Source organism: Bombina bombina, chromosome 4, assembly GCF_027579735.1.
Source record: "Bombina bombina isolate aBomBom1 chromosome 4, aBomBom1.pri, whole genome shotgun sequence".
NCBI lineage: Eukaryota > Metazoa > Chordata > Amphibia > Anura > Bombinatoridae > Bombina > Bombina bombina.
This window is the reverse complement of record NC_069502.1, coordinates 480,976,633-480,996,141: the sequence shown is the minus strand read 5'-3', so window position 1 is coordinate 480,996,141 and position 19,509 is coordinate 480,976,633. Positions and strand designations below refer to the sequence as shown.

The 19,509-nt window shown below is 43.9% G+C and overlaps 1 protein-coding gene across 2 annotated transcripts in view; it reads right to left on the bottom strand.

The window, feature by feature from the left end:
- Positions 1 to 19,509, bottom strand: part of AGPAT5 (1-acylglycerol-3-phosphate O-acyltransferase 5) — a 268,817-nt gene that overhangs the window by 84,599 nt on the left and 164,709 nt on the right. For both annotated transcript variants that reach the window (XM_053710373.1, XM_053710374.1), the window contains exon 5: positions 11,792 to 11,882. In XM_053710373.1, coding sequence (XP_053566348.1) covers positions 11,792 to 11,882 — 91 coding nt within the window. The remainder of the gene's footprint in view (positions 1 to 11,791; positions 11,883 to 19,509) is intronic.

Here is a 19,509-nt window from a genome sequence, read left to right as displayed (position 1 = left end):
GAAATAGTGTCGGAAGGAGACAGGTTCCGGTAATTGCTAAAAGGGTAAAATCATTTGAAATAAACAGGTCATGAATGGTTGTAAGTTTGTTGCAGACAGAGTGAGAGTTCCATAGTGCACAAGTGAAAGGATTGTGTGCGTATGGGATGTATTTGATGGAAATGAGGTTATGTGTGTTGCTTTTATTAAAGTTACTAAAAGGAGTACGTGATTGAATAATGGTGGGAATGAGGGTGGGCCCAGGATTTGGAGAGATGTCACCTTATGCTAATAGCAGCAAGATGGAAAGTAAGAGTAGCTGAGAATGAGATTTATAGCAGTGGGGGCATTTCTGTGAGGTGGTGCAGTTTAGTGACAGATTTTAAAATAGAAAGCAGTTCATAAGAGCTAAGGTAAGGAGAGGAAAGGAGAGAGGGGCCTATACAAATTGCCTGTGGAAAAGGGTAAGGTATGAGCATGTGAGCATGCCTGTGGAATAGGCATGAGCCTGTTAAAAGGAAAAGCAGTTCTGAAAACAGCAGAATTTTAAAAGCAAAATTTTTGTTTTAAAGAGAAAAGATTTAGCTTGCCTCAAATCTTCTTCAATTCTTGACTAATTCTTAGCACTGCAACTTAAATATGTCACTTAGAGAGATGGCAGCTTAGAGATGGTGTTCTCTGCAAATGCTAAATCCAGCAAATGCTATCCCTAAAGCTGATCTTAAATTTAAAGGGCTTCTGCAGACAGCTGTGTTAAATCAATTAAGTGAGTGGAGACAGGGAGATGAGTGACACACAGGTGAGACAATTAAGAACTAGATCAAAGGGATAGATGCAGATAAAACAAAATTGGGTGGGGATTAGTCAATTGATTAAGTAAAGTTAAAAAATTAGGAAATGCAAATGCTGGGGACAGGATGTGATCAGATACAGGAACAGAAGGAAGTTTAGATGGGGGACATATCATAGAATAAGTTATAAAGCAGTGTTAAAAAAGATCCAGGAAGAGACAGCAGTTTAGATGGGGGACATACAGTGGATATAAAAAGTCTACACACCCCTGTTAAAATGTCAGGTTTCTGTGATGTAAAAAAATGAGACAAAGATAAATAATTTCAGAACTTTTTCCACCTTTAATGTGACCTATAAACTGTACAACTCAATTGAAAAACAAACTGAAATCTTTTAGGTAGAGGGAAGAAAATATATAAAAATAAAATAATATGGTTGCATAAGTGTGCACACCCTTAAACTAATACTTTGTTGAAGCACCCTTTGATTTTTATTACAGCACTCAGTCTTTTTGGGTATGAGTCTATCAGCATGGCACATTTTGACTTGGCAAGATTTTCCCACTCTTCTTTGCAAAAACACTCCAAATCTGTCAGTTTGCGAGGGTATCTCCTGTGCACAGCCCTCTTCAGAACAACCCACAGATTTTCAATCGGATTCAGGTCTGGGCTCTGGCTGGGCCATTCCAAAACTTTAATCTTTTTCTGGTGAAGCCATTCCTTTGTTGATTTGGATGTATGATTTGGGTCGTTGTTATGCTGAAAGATGAAGTTCCTCTTCATGTTCAGCTTTCTAGCAGAAGCCTGAAGGTTTTGTGCCAATATTGACTGGTATTTGGAACTGTTCATAATTTCCTCTACCTTGAATAAGGCCCCAGTTTCAGCTGAAGAAACACAGCCGCATACCCATGTTTCACTGTGGGTATGGTGTTCTTTTGGTGATGTGCAGTGTTGTTTTTGCGTCAAACATACTGTATCTTTTGGAATTATGGCCAAAAAGTTCAACCTTGGTTTCATCAGACCATAACACCTTTTCCAACATGCTTTTGGGAGACTTCACATGTGTTTTTGCAAAATGTAGCCTGGCTTGGATGTTTTTCTTCGTAAGAAAAGGCTTTTGTCTTGCCACTCTACCCCATAGCCCAGACATATGAAGAATATGTGAGATTGTTGTCACATGTACCACACAGCCAGTACTTACCAGATATTCATACAGCTCCTTTAATGTTGCTGTAGGCCTCTTGGTAGCCTCCCAGACCAGTTTTCTTCTCGTCTTTTCATCAATTTTGGAGGGACGTCCAGTTCTTGGTAATGTCACTGTTGTGCCATATTTTCTCCACTTGATGATGGCTGTCTTCACTGTGTTCCATGGTATATCTAATGCCTTGGAAATTCTTTTGTACCCTTATCCTGACTGATACCTTTTAACAATGAGATCCCTCTGATGCTTTGGAAGCTCTCTGTGGACCATGGCTTTTGCTGTGGGATGCGACTAAGAAAATTTCAGGAAAGACCAACTAGAGCAGCTGAACTTTATTTGGGGTTAATCAGAGGCACTTAAAATGATGGCAGGTGTGTACTGACTCCTATTTAACATGATTTTGAATGTGATTGCTTAATTCTGAACATCGCTACAACCACATTATTTTTTTTTTTTGTTTTCTTCCCTCCACCTAAAAGATTTCAGTTTGTTTTTCAATTGAGTTGTACAGTTTATATAGGTCACATTAAAGGTGGAAAAAGTTCTGAAATGATTTATCTTTGTCTCATTTTTTTACATCACAGAAACCTGGCATTTTAACAGGGGTGTGTAGACTTTTTATATCCACTGTACCTGAAAGTAAATGAAATAGCAGGGTTAGTTTAGGCTTGAATAAGTAGCAGTGCTGAAAGCTCCGAAATTCTTCGAGCCGAAGAGATAGCAACCAAAAACAAAAACCTTCCAAGATAACATTTCAATATCCAAAGAATGCATAGGCTCAAACGGAGCCTGTTGAAGAACTCTAAGAACCAAATTAAGACTCCAAGGAGTAGCAAACTTAAACATAGGCTGGATTCTAACCAAGGCCTGACAAAAAGACGGAACATCTGGCACATCCGCCAGACGCTTGTGCAACAAAACAGATAAAGCAGAAATTTGACATTTCAAGGTACTTGCAGATAAACCCTTCTCCAGACCCTCCTGGAGAAAAGACAAAATCCTAGGAATCCTAACTCTACTCCAAGAATAACCTTTGGATTCACACCAATACAGATATTTACGCCACTCTTATAATACATTTTTCTAGTCACAGTCTTACGAGCCTAAATCATAGTCTCAATAACCGACTCAGAAAACCCACGCTTAGATAATATCAAGCGTTCAATCTCCAAGCAGTCAACTTTAGAGAAACGAGATTTGGATGAAGGAAGGGCCCCTGAAGTAGAAGGTCCTTCCTTAACGGAATTCTCCAAGGTGGAAGAGATGACGTCTCCACCAAATCTGCATACAACGCCGGTGCAATGAGAATCATTGATGCCCTCTCCTGTCTGATCCGAGCAATGACCCGAGGAAGAAGAGCAAATGGAGGAAATACATATGCCAGACTGAACTCCCAAGGAACTGCCAGAGCATCTATCAGTACAGCCCAAGGATCCCTTGACCAATACCTCGGAAGCTTGGCATTTTGGAGAGGTGCCATGAGATCCAACTCCGGCTGTCCCCACTTGAGAATCAAGCTGGAAAACACCTCAGGATGAAGTTCCCACTCCCCCGGATGAAAAGTCTGTCTGCTCAGAAAATCTGCTTCCCAATTGTCCACCCCAGGAATGTGGATCGCAGACAAACAGCAGTTGTGAGCCTTTGCCATCTAAATAATCTTGGCTACCTCTGTCATGACCAAGGAACTTCTAGTTCCTCCCTGATTATTGATGTAAGCCACTGATGTTATATTGTCCGACTGAAACCTGTTAAACTGGGCTGAAGCTAGTTTAGGCCAGGCCAGAAGATTTCCCTCAGCTCCAGAATAATTTATGGTGAGAATTGACTCCTCCCTAGTCCATAGACCCTGAGCCTTCAGCGAGCCCCAGACAGCTCCCCATCCCAGCAGACTGGCATCCGTGGTCACGATCACCCAGGTAGGTCTGTGAAAGCAGGTTTCCTGAGAGAGAAGATCTTGAGACAACCACCACAGAAGAGAATCTCTTGTCGTCTGATCCAGAACAATTTAAGGAGACAGATCTGCATAATCCCCATTCCATTGTCTGAGCATGCATAACTGCAGAGGCCTGAGATGGAACCGAGCAAACGGAATGATGTCCATAGCCGACACCATCAGACCAAATACCTCCATACACAGAGCCACTGACGGCCGAGGAGAGGACTGAAGGGCAAGACAAGAGTTGAAGATCTTTGTTCTTCTGACCTCTGTCAGAAATATCTTCATCTCTAGAGAATCTATTATGGTGCCCAAGAATACCCCCCTTGTAGCTGGAACCAATTAACTTTTTCCTAAATTCACCTTCCATTCGTGGGAGCGCAGAAAAGACAACATAAACTCTGTGTGGGAGTTTACTTGTTGAAAAGATGACGCCTGAACCAGAATATCGTCCAGATAAGGAGCCACGGCAACACCCCGCAAACGGAGCAACGCCAACAATGCTCCCAGGACCTTTGAGAAAATTCTAAAAGCCGTTGAAAGACCAAAAAAAAGGGTGACAAACAAAGTGTTTGTCTACGAACGCGAACCTTAGAAACTTGTTATAATCCCTGTGGATGGGAATATGCAGATATGCATCTTTTAAATCCACAGTAGTCATGAACTGACCCTCCTGAACCAAAGGAAGAATGGAACGAATAGTATCCATCTTGAATGATGGAACCCTGAGGAACTTGTTTACACATTTGAGATCTAGAATTGGTCTGAAAGTTCCCTCCTTTTTGGGCACCACGAACAGATTGGAATAAAAAACCAGACCCTGCTCTTAAATTGGAACAGGAAATAGCACTCCCAGGTCAGAAAGATCCTGAACACAACGTAAGAACGCCTCTCTCTTTATCTGGTCTACAGATAATCTTGACAGGTGAAACCTGCCCCTGGGAGGAAAATTCTTGAACTCCAACTTGTATACGTGGGACACCCCGTCCACCGCCCAGGGATCCGGAACATCCTGAACCCATGCCTGAGCGAAAAAAAGAAAGTCTGCCGCACATGATCTGCTCCCGGACCGGGGCAGGCTCTTCATGCTGACTTTGAGTCAGAGACAGGCTTCTTAGATTGCTTGACCTTGCTCCGAAACTGATTGGACTTCCAGGAGGACTTGGACTGTTCCTGCTTGGAAGATGAGGGGGAAGGCTTGTCTGAAAGTTACAAAAGGAACAAAAATTACTCTGTCGACCCTTCGTCTTATTCCTCTTATCCCGAGGGAGAGAATGACCCTTTTCTCCCGTAATGTCTGAAATCTCAGCTAAGCCCGGCTCAAAGAAGGTCTTACCCTTGTAAGGAATAGATAAAAGCTTAGACTTAGAAGACACATCCGCAGACCAAGACTTCAACCATAAAGCCCTGCGAGCCAAAACAGCAAAGTCAGACATCTTTGCTCCCAACTTGATGAACTGCAAAGAGGTATCCGTGATAAAAGAATTAGCCAACTTAAGAGCCCTGATTCTATCCAGGATCTCCTCAAGAGGCGTATCCACCTGAATAAAATCAGACAGCGCATCAAACCAATATGCTGCCGCACTAGTGACAGTAGCAATACACATTGCAGGCTGCCATTGCAACCCCTGGTGACCTTACATTTAAGCAAAGCCTCCAACTTCTTATCCATAGGATCCTTAAAGGAACAGCTATCCTCTATGGGAATAGTGGTCCTCTTGGCCAAAGTGGAAATCACTGGGAACTGTCTGCCAAGACTCCTTAACAGAATCAGCAACTGGAAACATTTTCTTAAAAACCGGAGAAGGGGAAAAAGGTATCCCAGTCTTCTCCCACTCCCGTGCAATAATCTCAGAAGCACGGTCTGGTACAGGAAAAACATCCACCGCTGAAGGAACATCAAAATATTTGTTCAGCTTACTAGATTTCTTTGGAGTGACTACAACTGTATCATCAGAGTCATCCAAGGTAGCCAAAACCTCCTTGAGTAGCACCCAGTGGTGCTCAAGTTTAAACCTGAAAGTTACCACTTCAGCATTAGAAGAAGGAACTATACTATCTGAGTCTGAGAACTCCCCCTCAGACGCTACAGAAGAATCATCCCCTTCAGATCAATGAGAGGAACTATTCGACATAGCCACACCTGATTCAGATACCTTACTCCCTGAATCCTTATATCTCCTTTTACGCTTCCCCTGTAACATAGGAAAAGCCGCCAGGGCATCAGTTACCGCAGAGGATAAATGGGTAGCAATGTCCTGCAAGGAAACCCCAACTGGAGTAACAGATGAAACACTGGGCACTGAATGAGTAGACACTAAAGGATGGGGGCGTTTGAGGAGAAAGCTGCGGCATATCATGGACAGGAGACCCCTGAACAGCATCTGCCTTAGCTAATGATGGCTCAGATTCAAAAAGTCTATCCCTATAATGTAATGTCCTGTCACTACATGATGAACAAAAAAGGGATAGGAGGTTTCACATTAGAGTCAAGGCATAAGCTACATGTAACGTCCTGCAAAGCCCCTTGGATCCATCTTATCAAAAATAAATCAAACTGGCTTCCCTCATCTCCCAGTCATTCTGCCAAGGAACAGTAGAAGAAATATCAGAGTGAAAGATGCCAGAAGAATAATAAGGACGCCCCACATAAAATTACGGGTGGGGAGCTGTGGACTCTTTCCATCAGAAGAAATGATCAAGTAAGCATAATTTATGTTTTTCTTCTTAAATAGAAAGAGTCCACAGCTGCATTCATTACTTTTGGGAAAACAATACCCAAGCTATAGAGGACACTGAATGCCAAGACAGGAGGGTACAATAGGCCGCCCATACTGAGGGCACCCGGCCTGAACCTCTACCCAATAAAAAACCCTGCTTTGTCCGAAGCCGAGAACATTTTAAGAGGAAAAGCCCCAAAGACACTCGCAAACGGACTCTACTGAGCCAACAGTCCTCCAGGAGACATGCCGCCCAACAGACGGTTCCCCACCGCTCATCCCCCACAGATGGAGAAACCAAGGAAAACGAAAGGTCCCCTAATACAAAAAAGAACACCTCCAGGAGTGAGCCCAGCTCACAGAGACCCAAAGGGGCTCAAACAGGGGAAGGAGGCCACGCCTATACCAAGCGAAACCTGGGATAAGACCGGGCACAGAGACAGAAAAGACATCTCTCCAACATCCTGCAAGCACGGAATGCAACTGAAGAGGCAAAGTCCTCCCAGTGTCTGACCATAGAATACTAAAGCATTTGCCATGAAAAAGTGTGTAATGCACCAAGGTGAAAAACCCCAAGGTTGAGAACACAGACCCCATAACAGGACGACACAGAGGGTACTTGTGAGGAGGAAGAAGCAGTCAAGCAAGAAACAGACCACAAAAGCAACCTCCAGACTGAGGGCACGCTCCAGGCAACCTAAGATGCCAAACCTACACACAGGTTCCTAAAAAGGGGAACACAAAACCTCAAACGAGGCCCCCTAAGGGATGAATACCCTCAGAACCTGAAGGAAGAGTAAACCCTCTTCTGAAATAAATGGATTAAGTTGAAAGGAAAATCTATACCCTAGCAGACTGAGCTAACAGGATAGACTCAACAAGGCTCACACATCCAGAGGAGACTGCGACCTGAACGCAGACTGTTCGGCCATCCTGACCTGCAGACCCACACCCAGCCTCAGGGATCCAAGACCGGGGAACAAAAGAATCCTGAAACAGGTACAGGAACGAGCGTAAGGATAGCACAGCCATCCTTACAGTGTACAAGTACAGTGCGACTCTGAAAACAGACAACAAGGCCATGGCATGGACCCAAGGATCTATCAAAATAAAGGCCCAACAAGTCTGACTTGGAGCCAGCAAGACCCCAGGGGGAACCAATCCCAGCAGAGCAGAACAGCGCCACAAGTCTGAACAGCCGCAAGACCGAACAAACCCGACAGGACCAGCCTGCACCCAGGGTCCTAAACGGCAAGCTGCATAAATTCTCCCTCACAGGGGAAAAAACGGTAAACAGACATTTTTGACATAGGACTAACATTTCCAAAAAAACTTCCGAAGAAGTAATAAAGAGTATATCCCAGAAGGTTCCCGAAGGAAACAAAAACAAATAAAAGACATCCCATCGGATATAAATAAAATATAAGGCAACCCGGAGGTTAACGCACAAAAAGACACAGGCCTACCCGCAGGACCAGCCAAACGGACCCCTATCTTTCAAAAATTGGTAAAAATAAAAAAAAATAACAATCAGGAGATTACTTCATCCCCACGTGTCTAATGAGGTGCATCATTCGAATTAGCAGACTGAAAATTCCCGTATCTGATAACGATCATTCAATAACTGAAAAACATGTCTGAGCAATACGTGAAGGCGCGCATTCCTGTAAGGAAAGGCACAACACTCAGGGACAGTTACACCCGTGGGGAACTGTAGAGGCCCTCCACAAGGTAGAAGGCCCGGGACAATAGGGCACAAGCATATTCTCAAAGAAAAGTCAGGACTCTGCAGACGAACAATCGCCAACATTATGTGGAAGTGAAAATGTGCTGCAACCTCTGGGGGAACACGCCACCCTGCATGGAGGAATCAGAAACTGGGTTAGCCGCATGTGTAGAAGTATGAATTGGTAGGGGACTCGCCTCTCGGAGGACAGGACCCCCCATAGGTAGATGGCTCAGCAGGTTCTTGATTCCCCAAGCCCGAGGAACCAGGCACTCTGAAATGGCATACGGAACAAAAATGGTTGACATGTGTCAACGAGGCCAATCCGAATCTGAAATCAAAATAGTCTCGGTATCAAAATCCTCCATAACTGAATCTGAAACGAGCACAGTCTGAGCATCAGAATCCTCCATAACTGGATAGAATAAAGTGTGAAAACAAAAACGTCACCTAACACCAACAATGGCAGGGGCACTCACCACCTCCTATGACCAGACCCTGTGGACTAGAATATCTCCTTCGCCACACGGTCAGGAATGCGGAAATGGGGAACGGAACGGAACCACACCCGAACACAAGGTGAACCGAATAGTACAAAGAAGCGCACCCAACCAAAAGGCCGCGTCACTTCCAAAGGCCTCAAAGTTCCAACCATGAGCCCATAAACATCACACATAAGCAGGTTGAATCACATAACAAACATGATTATAAACCCTCCTGTTCAATAACCCCCCTCAGGAGATATTAACCCTCGATTCCAAGATACTAACAGAGACTCACTGAGACCCTTATGTCATATAGTTAGACCCGCAAGGTGTGTAACCTGTCGGGAAAACACTCACATTACAGTACAGTGACGATAAAGTAAAATGAAACTATCTTACCGGAATCTACACCGTGGAACAGGAACACGGCCTTTCAAGTGTGACGAATAGTGGCATTGCCTCCGCCATGGACTTGAGAAAAGAAAGCAGGCAGCGGAGCGAAGTTAGACAACGCCGATTGCTTGAGGAGCTGTTAATATGAGTCGGGATGGTTTTGCAGAAAGACTCTCCCTGCATCTCCGGACTCTAACTTTCATCCAAGCCCTCACTGAGAGACTGACAGGACTACTTAAAACTCCTGTCCCATGCCGAAGAGTACTACCCTCCATAAGAGACAAAAAAAACTAAATTAAAAAATTCTGACACATCTCTGCCAACCTCCTGGGACGAAAGGCAAAGAATGACTGGGGGATGAGGGGAGTGGGAGGAGTATTTAAGACTTTGGCTGTGGTATCTTTGCCTCCTCCTGGTGGCCAGGTTCTTAATTCCCAAAAGTAATGAATGCAGCTGTGGACTCTTTCCATTTAAGAAGTAAAGTGCCATAACCTTTTCTTCTGTCAGCAAAAAAAAATAATAAACAGGCACTTACCTGAGACCAATCTGCCTGGCAGCAGGGCAGTACACAGATATGGGAAGGCTTCCTTCCCCATAGACCTGCGGAAAACGACTAATCCTAATCAGGCATTCAGGATAGGGCAGCACCAGACATGGAAGCCACAGTGAGAATGAAAAACCACACCAGTTTCCAAATGCTCAAAAGCCACCACAGCTCTACTGACGAGACTGATGTGGAACACAGCTAGACCCCAGAAAAAACAGAACAACTCTGCTTTTAAAAATAAACTCTTAATTGAAGAATCTTCAGTCAAATTAAAACTTTACCACCTCCTTGCACAGGCAAAGAGAATGACTGGGGTTTGTGGGTAAGGGGGTGATATTTAACAGCTTTGCTGTGGTGCTCTTTGCCTCCTCCTGCTGGCCAGGAGTGAAATTCCCAACAGTAATTGATGATCCCGTGGACTCACAGTGTCATTAGAGAGAAATAATTCACTAACAGCATAAAAACCATCTACAAATATTTAGGTTATGACTATAGCCTCATGTCATTACCACTAATGTGACAAAGGTTCCACTATCTTTGAAATGTCCCTATGTTTTCATATGAACATATCTGAAACATTTGAATTGCTTTGAATGTATATATAAAAAAACAACAACACAGAAGGTCAATGAGTGGCAAAGGTTTTAAAGCCAAAAAAATTATGACATGTCCAAAGTACAAGACACAGAGTTGCCAGTAACAGTCGTGGGAATGGTGTTCAAAACCTCAAAAGCTTATTTCACCTAGATATGAAATCAGTAATATTAAACAGATGCAGACATGTTTTGTTCTAAACGATGACTGAACTACTAATTTATTACTGTCATCTGAAGGTTGCCTGAGGATAAGTTTACATGCTAGATAGTGTATATTAAGCCATTGCATATTAAAAACATAGGCCCTAAATGTTAATCCTTAATTTCTTAATTAGACTTCAGCGCATCAAATATAGAGTGCAATGACAGATTTCAATCCTTCCTTTGCTGGTAGCAGAGAGATCTGCTTTGACTCTATTATATCTTGTTTGTATACACTGTAGACATGTTTGTACTATATAATGTGAGAGCAGTATACTAGCCGGCAGCAACAACGGCTATAAGAATGTGTGTTCTTTATCCAAAATTCACTGCATGGAGAAAGCAAAAAAGTCATAAAAATCAGATGTGTTTTGCCTAAATGTTTTTAAAAAATTATTGTTTTTTGGTAATTTAAAAATAGAAATCTTTGTGTATTTTTCCAGAGATAGTATTTTGCAAATGCTTCTGCCTTTAATACACCCGAAGCTCTAAACCATTACCTCTCGAAAACAACACAAAATAGTTATCTACATTGTTAATCCCGTTATTTTGGAATTGGAAAACTAAATCCACACAATAGATGGCAAACAAAATGGCAATATCAGAGTTCAGAGATAACATCACAGTTTGAATAATGAAAATGACTGACTGCGTTCGCGTCAATATTGAAAACCGTTTATCAGCCGTTAACCCCTTTGTGACGGTACAATAGTGTTCACATTGGAACAAAAATATAAATACTATTAGTAAACATGAAATCAAGCAATCATCTATTCAATTACGTGATTTCAGATCATGGTGGACTGCCTACACTGCTAGGCATGCCCCCAGGCCAATCCTTGCCATTGTCGAAGGGGGAAGCTGCATAATGCCATATATGGTAGGACGTTCCAGGCCGTCCTAATGGTGTTAAAGCCCAGAGCTGTTAAGATAGCAAGGAACGATCTAACGGTGTGAAGGGGTTAACATGCTGATAATTATCAAACAGATTGTGATCAACCCCAAGTTATTAAAATAAGTGCCCACCTTATTTCATCAAAGCTCCTCATCAATGGAAGTTATGTAAAAATAACTAAAGATGAGAAAAACACTTACAGCTATAGCATTTTCATACAAACTGAACATGACTTATTTTTCTGTACCAATACAATAGATTTTAAAATATATCCTCCTTTCTGTAGTTTATATTTAAATTATTTGAAATGTGCATCCTTACCTTCTTTTGCTGCAAAAGTCTGACTATCAGCGATAACCTTGGGCAACTCAGGATTGTATCTAGTTCCTTCGGGGAAAATAACAAGATACATCTAAAAAGGAATAAAATAAATGAATTAAATTACTTATTTCTACAGACTATAATTTGTAGTAAAGAATTCCAACTAATATACAAAACAAATTATGCTTACCTGATAATTTAATTTCCATCTGTGGGAGGAGAGTCCACTGCTTCATTCATTACTTGTGGGAATTAAGAACCTGTCCACCAGGAGGAGGGAAAGACACCCCAGCCAAAGGCTTAAATACCTCCCCCACTCCCCTCATCCCCCAGTCAATCTGCAAAGGGAACAAGTAACAGTAGGAGAAATATCAGGGTATAAAAGGTGCCAGAAGAATAATATTAAATTTAGGTCCGCCCACCAGAGAAACGTGCTGGAGCAGTGGACTCTCTTCCCACAGATGGAAATGAAATTATCAGGTAAGCATAATTTATGTTTTCCATCTTAATGGGAGGAGAGTCCGCTGCTTCATTCATTACTTGTGGGAACAAATATCCAAGCTCAAGAGGACACTGAATGATAAAACGGGAGGGTAAAAGGAGGCGGACCCTATACTGAGGGCACCACAGCCTGCAGAACCTTTCTCCCAAAAGCTGTTTCCGCCCTAGCAAAAACATCAAATTTGTAAAATTTTGCAAAAGTATGTAAGGAAGACCAAGTCGTCACCTTACAAATCTGCTCCATAGAAGCCTCATTCTTAAAGACCCAAGAAGAGGCCACAGCCCTAGTTGAGTGAGCCATAATCCTCTGAGGAGGCTTGTGTCCCGCTGTCTCATAGGCCAGACAGATAATGCTTCTCAACCAAAAAGACAATGAAGTGGAAGAGGCCCCCTGCGCTTCCCTGAATACACAACAAATAGAGACGAAGTCTGTCTAAATCCCTTGTGGCCTGAAGATAAAACTTCAAGGCCCGAACCACGTCATTATTACGAAGCAACCTTTCCTTTGATGAAGAAGGGTTAGGACACAAGAAAGGAACTCTTATTTCCTGATTAATGTTACGATTCGACACTACCTTGGGAAGAGAAAACATAACCAGTGTGAACAGCCTCATCAGCATAAAAAAAAACAGGTAAGGAGGCTCACATTGCAAGGTCGCTAACTCAGAGATTCTGCGAGCCGATGCAATAGCCAAGTCAAGTGCATACATAGGCTCAAACGATGCCCTCTGCAAAATCTGAAGAACCAAATTTAAACTCTAAGGAGGAGCAGAATTTCAAAATACAGGTCTGATCCTAGACAGAGCCTGAACAAAGGACTGACTATAAGGAAGCTCTGCTAGATTCTTGTGCAAAACTACAGAGAAGGCAGAAATCTGAGCCTTTATGGAACTGGCAGCAAGACCCTTATCCAGTCCATCCTGGAGAAAGGCCAAAATCCTGGATACCCTAAACTTGTGCCAGGGATATCCACGTTCCTCACACCAGGACAAGTAGGTCCTCCACACCTTATGATAGTTGCGCCTAGTGACCGGCTACCTGGCCTGAACTAGAGTATCAATCACTCTCTCTGAAAATCCTATCTTGGCTAAGACTAGATGTTCCATCTCCACGCAGTCAGCCTCAGAGAATCGATTATGTTGTAGAAATAAGCCCTGAACCAGCAGGTCTCTGCGACAGGGTAACCTCCATGGCGAAGATGACATCCCAACCAGATCCGCAAACCACGACGGAGAGATCAGAATAGCCAAAGCTTGCTCCTGCTTGATGCGAGCCACTACACGAGGTAGAAGTGGTAACGGTGGAAAAAATGTAAAGTAGGTTGAACTCCCAGGGCATCGCTAAGGTCTATCTCTGGCATCCCCCATCTGATGAAGAAAATCCGCTTCCCAGTTATCCACACCCGGAAAGGGGATCGCTGAAAACGAACAATTGTGGCTCTCTGCCAATTCCAGAATCTGAGATACTTCCCTCATGGCTAGGGAGCTTCTCGTCCCCCCATTATGTAAGCCACCAAGGAAATGTTGTCTGACTGGAACCTGATGAATCGGGACGACCCCAGGGGGGCCAAGCCCTCAGAGCATTTAATATCGCCCCAAGTTCCAGAACATTTATCGGTAGACTCGACGCCTCTCGAGTCCACCAGCCCTGTGCGCTTCTGGCACCCCAAATAGCTCCCCATCCTGATAGACTTGCGTCCGTGGTCACAATCTCCCATGATGGTCTCAGGAAGGACGTCCCCTGGGACGGTTGTCCCGGATGGATCCACCAAGAGAGGGATTCCCTCGTTTGGATGTCCAGAGATATCTGTTGAGATAGATCTGAGTGATCGCCGTTCCACTGTCTCAACATGCATAACTGAAGAGATCTGAGATGGAACCTGGCAAATGGAATGACATCTATGCTGGATACAATGAGCTCAATCACCTCCATACACCTGGCCAGAGATGTCCTTGAGGAGGTCTGAAGGGCAAGACAGTTGGACGCAATCTTGGAAAGTCTCTGATCTGTCAAGAATATCTTCATGGAAATAGAATCTATTATCGTACCCATAAATTCCACCCTGTTGCTGGGGACTAGAGAACTCTTTCCTTTGTTTATCTTCCATCCATGGGATCGAAGGAGGAGAAGAAGAAGAAGAGCCCTTGCGTGATCCTCCACAAGACTGCAGGACGGAACCTGGAACAGGATATTGAACAAATAAAGGGCCACTGCAATACCTCTGGCTCTCGCAACCGCGAGCAGCGCTCCCAGAACCTTCGTAAAGACTCTTGGGGCAGTCGCCAGACCGAACGGTAGGGTCACAAACTGGCAGTGTTGGTCCAGAAATGCGAATCTTAGGAACTTGAAGTAGTCCTTGTGGATTGGCACATGAAGGTAAGCATCCTTCAAATCTATTGTCGTCAAACTGTGACCCCTGAACTAGGGGCAGAATTGATCTGATAGTCTCCATTTTGAACAATGAGACTGACAGAAACTTGTTTAGGCACTTTAAGTCCAGAATAGGGCGAAATGTGCCCTCATTCTTTGGGACCACAAAAAAGGTTTGAATAATACCCCAGACCTCTTTCTACTAGAGGGACTGGGGCGATAACACAGAGAGAGGAGAGATCCCTCACACAACTTAGGAAGGCATCTCTGTTCTCTGGTCTTGAAGATTTGACATGAGAATCTGCCTCTGGGTGGATGAGTCTTGAATCCTATCCTGTATTACTGGGCTATGACCTCCAGAACCCAAGGATCCTGATTGTCTCTTAACCAGGCCTCTGCAAAAAGATAGTCTGCCCACTACGCGATACAGAGATGGATTGGGGGCCGTCCCTTCATGCCAATTTTGTCTCAGCGGGCTTCTTACTCTGCTTGGTCTTGTTCCAAGAGTGAGCTGGCTTCCAAGATCCCTTGTACTGCTCAGTTGTCGAGGCAGGCTGCTGGCGTTGAGACTTGTCTGAACGAAAGGGACATAAAGTAGAGCCCTTAGGCTTGTTGTTCTTATCCTGCAGTAGGAAAGCACCCTTGCCCCGTGACCGTGGATATAATAGAGTCCAAACCTGGATGAAAGATAACATTTCCCTGGAACGGGAGGGAAAGTAATCTAGACGGAAATTATGTACGCCGACCACGACTGTAACCACAGAGCCCTACGGGTCAGAACAAAAAAAAAATGAAGTCTTGGCAGGCGAATAATCTGCATATTTGCATCACAGATGAACGAATGAGCTACTTTTAAGGCCTTAATTAGTTCCTGTATCTCCTCGAGGGGAGTCTCCACCTCGACCATAGCTGACAGAGCGTCACACTAATAGGTAGGAGCTCCAGCCACCGCAGTGACTGCCGTTGCTGGATGAAAAACGAACCCCGTGAGTTAGAATATCTTCCGTAACATGGACTCCAATTTTTTTGTCCATGGGATCCTCGAACGAAGAGCTATCTTCGAGCGGGATAGTTGTTCGCTTAGCAAGAGTGGAAATAGCACCATCCACCTTAGGAATGGCCCCCAACAGCTCAAACTGCGAATCTGGAATGGGGAACAGCTTTTTAAAAGAAGAAGTGGGGGGAAATGAAGATCCAAGTTTCTCCCATTAATTCTTAATATTAACCATTTTAATGGGAACTGGGAAGGTCTGTGGTACCACCCTGTCCTCTAAAGCCCTATCTAGTTTAGGGATCGAAGGTTCCTCCGGCAATTTTGGCTCCAGAACCTCTAAATGTAGCCAGCATCTCTTTTAGCAGGAAGCGCAAATACTCCACCTTAAACGTAAAATCTGGGTACTCCAAAAACGGAGGCCTAGATGTCGCCGATTCCGACCCCGATGGAACGTCCTCCAAAGAGTCGGCGTTGCCTTCACCAGAGGATAATCTGTCAGACATCCAGTGGAGTCGATGAACCTTGGGACGTATAGCTATGATTCACCTATTGCTTGTGCTTAGCAGGGCGTGGTAAGGCATTGAAGGCCGCAGACACCGCCGTCTAACTGCTCAGCAAAATCTGGCGGCCAAAAGGCCCCTCCCGCGGGAGGATTAGGATCGGCCTGGCAAGCTGCATGTGCAATCGGAGATGAATGTAGGGTGTAGGGAGCGCACCTCGCGGGACGTAGAACCCTCAGAGGTGGACGGCTCAGTTGTACTAAACACCTTATTCTTTTTAGCTAAGCATGTGGAACAGAGTTGAGCAGGCGGATCAACCTTCTTACAATAGACACAGATGTTAGGTTTAATTAAAGAGGGAGTACCCTCTAACATATCCGAGTCCTCCATAGCTTGTGCCTTTATTACGGACTAGATATAAACTAAATGGCACCTTTATATCCAAATGACCTGGGCACTCACCACCTCCTATGACCCGGACAACAGAGAAAAGGCTTTGTCTCCTGCAACCACCGGACAAGAATGAGGAAATTGAAGAGGCCACACCCGGTCACATGGAGTGCCATGCAGGAACCGCCCCTGCACTAAAGAGAAAGCGAGCCAAAAAATGCTGCTCTGATCTCTCAAAAACCTAACTGTTCCACTTGATAGAGCCTCATCTCCACATATTGCAGCATAAACACAATTAACAGTAGACAACATTGTGTACAAGTACCTCCCTGTTCAATAACCTCCATTCCTGGGGTATTAACCCTTGATTCTATACAGATAAAAGGAGACACACTGTGACCCTGTCTTCTTACATTATCATATGTACATAATGAAGCGATCTTACCAGAATCTACGCCGTGGAACAGGAACACAGCTTTTCAAGTGTGACAGGTTAGTAGGGTCACTCTTGACATGGACTTGAGAGCAGAAAGCAGGCAGCGAAACTCGTCAACGCTGATTGCTTATGGAGCTGTTAATCTGAGTCGGGATGGTTTAGCAGAAAGACTCCCCCTGCATCATCGGACTCTAACTTTCATCCAGGCTCTCACTGAGAGGCTCACTGAGAAGCTAACAGGACTACTTAAAACTGCAGTCCAATTCCGAAGAGTACTGCCCTCCATAAGAGACTACTCCGAATCTTCGGCACTTCTCTGCAATCCTCCTGTGACGAAAGGCAAAGAATGACTGGGGGATGAGGGGAGTGGGGGAGGTATTTAAGCATATGGCTGGGGTGTCTTTGCCTCCTCCTAGTGACTTTCACCCATGCTGTTACTGAGAGGCTGACAGGACTACTTAAAACTTAAGTACTACCCACCATAAGAGACTACTCCGAATCCTCCGACACTTCTCTGCCAACCTCCTGTGACGAAACGCAAAGAATGATTGGGGAATGAGGGGAGTGGGGGAGGTATTTAAAGTAAAGGTCAATTTTGATGAATTAGTGCCTGGTTTTTAATAATCCTATTAAAAACAAAGGCACTTTAATTCATCAAAATTGACAATTCACTTCTTTTCTTCAAAAACTTACCTTTTAATCCTGGCAGCTGCTCCAGCAATTCCCCCGGCCGTTGGAAGCCTCTGCAGACGTCAGAAATGATGAATCCGGCTTCCTCCAATCACGGCTTCCCCCCTGGGGGGAATCTTGGCCTGATGCAACGCCGTGATTGGAAGAAGCCCGGATTCATAATTTTGGACCCGCGAAGACAGCTTGTGCTGGAGCTGGACAGGAAGTGCTGGAGCGGCTGCCAGGATTAAAATGTAAGTTTTTGAAGAAAACAAGTGAAATGTCAATTTTGATTAAATTAAAGTGCACTTGTTTTTAATAGGACACTAATTCATCAAAATTGACCACTTTAAGCCTTTGGCTGGGGTGTCTTTGCCTCCTCCTGGTGGCCAGGTTCTTAAAGGGACACTGAACCCATTTTTTTTCTTTTAAGCAACTTTCTAATTTACTCCTATTATCAAATTTTCTTCATTCTCTTGGTATCTTTATTTGAAATGCAAGAATGTACATTTAGATGCCGGACCATTTTTGGTGAACAACCTGCTGATTGGTGGATAAATTCACCCACCAATAAAAAAGTACTGTCCAGAGTACTGAACCAAAAGAACCAAGATTAGATGCCTTCTTTTTCAAATAAAGATAGCAAGAGAATGAAGAAAAATTTATAATAGGAGGAAATTAGAAAGTTGCTTAAAATTGCATGCCCTTCAAGTCCCACAAGTAATGAATGAATCAGTGGACTCTCCTCCCATTAAGATGGAAATTACACATTTCAGCATTTTTAGGATAAAACCCATAAAAGTACTGGTCCATGGTAAACTATGTTATAATGTTATAATATGTAAACACATTAGCTTGTTTTGTTTTCCAGAAGATGTCTTAACCACTTCAGCAAAATGTAAATACCACTACATCACGGAAAAAAACATGTCTTAAGGACCCTATTGACATAATGATACGTTTGTCCATTTCTGCCTGCTTGCAGGGGATCCCACGCATTTCCATCAACCGCCCACCCGCTGCCCCAGAACTTGAGGTAGTGTGTATGGGGTGATTCGGAGCCCAGGCGGTCATGTGATTGATGTAATAGCAAATCACAGCAATCACATCGTACTGTACAAAACAGTAACAGTAAGGGTGGGCAACCCAGGGGAGGAGGATAGAGGGGCGGGAACCTAAGCTAAAGAAAACATTTTTTGAAAGGGAGAGGGAGGGATGGGTGGCTACACTACAGAAAAGAAGTCAAATCAGGTGGCAGGGGGTGGCTACGACATGAACTTGGGGAGGGGGGGGGAGGTGGGACTAATACACTACAGCAAAAAATTAAAAAATACTCAACTGGCAACTAGCATACAGCTGACCATACATAAGATGGCGGCCACTAGTGGGATGGTTAGAGAGCTGTTTGGGAAGGTTAAGGAGAGATCCTTATAATAAAAAGCACTAAACTGCATACTGGCAGACTCTCTACCAGTACCTAAGATGGTGGTGAGGAGTAAGTGGGAGAGATCAGAGTGGTGGGAAGTGTCAGATAGGAGGGTAATCCCTGCACCACTATACTATTTCCCTTACCAGCTAACTAATTAACCCCTTCACTGTCGAGATTTTAGGAAGTGTGGTGTGCAGCTGCAATTAGTGGCCTTCTTATTGCCAAAAACAAATTGCAAAGCCATCAAAATGAAAATTAAAAATAAAATATCTTGGCTTATATAATTACACCTCTAGACAACTTTCATAGAATTCCAACTCACCCATTTTATCTCAGGAGATTAAAGTTTTTAATGTCTCTCATATTAGTCAGTAAGCCACTATCCACAAGCCAGCTGTGTACAGATATACTCTTCCGGTTAGGTAGAAA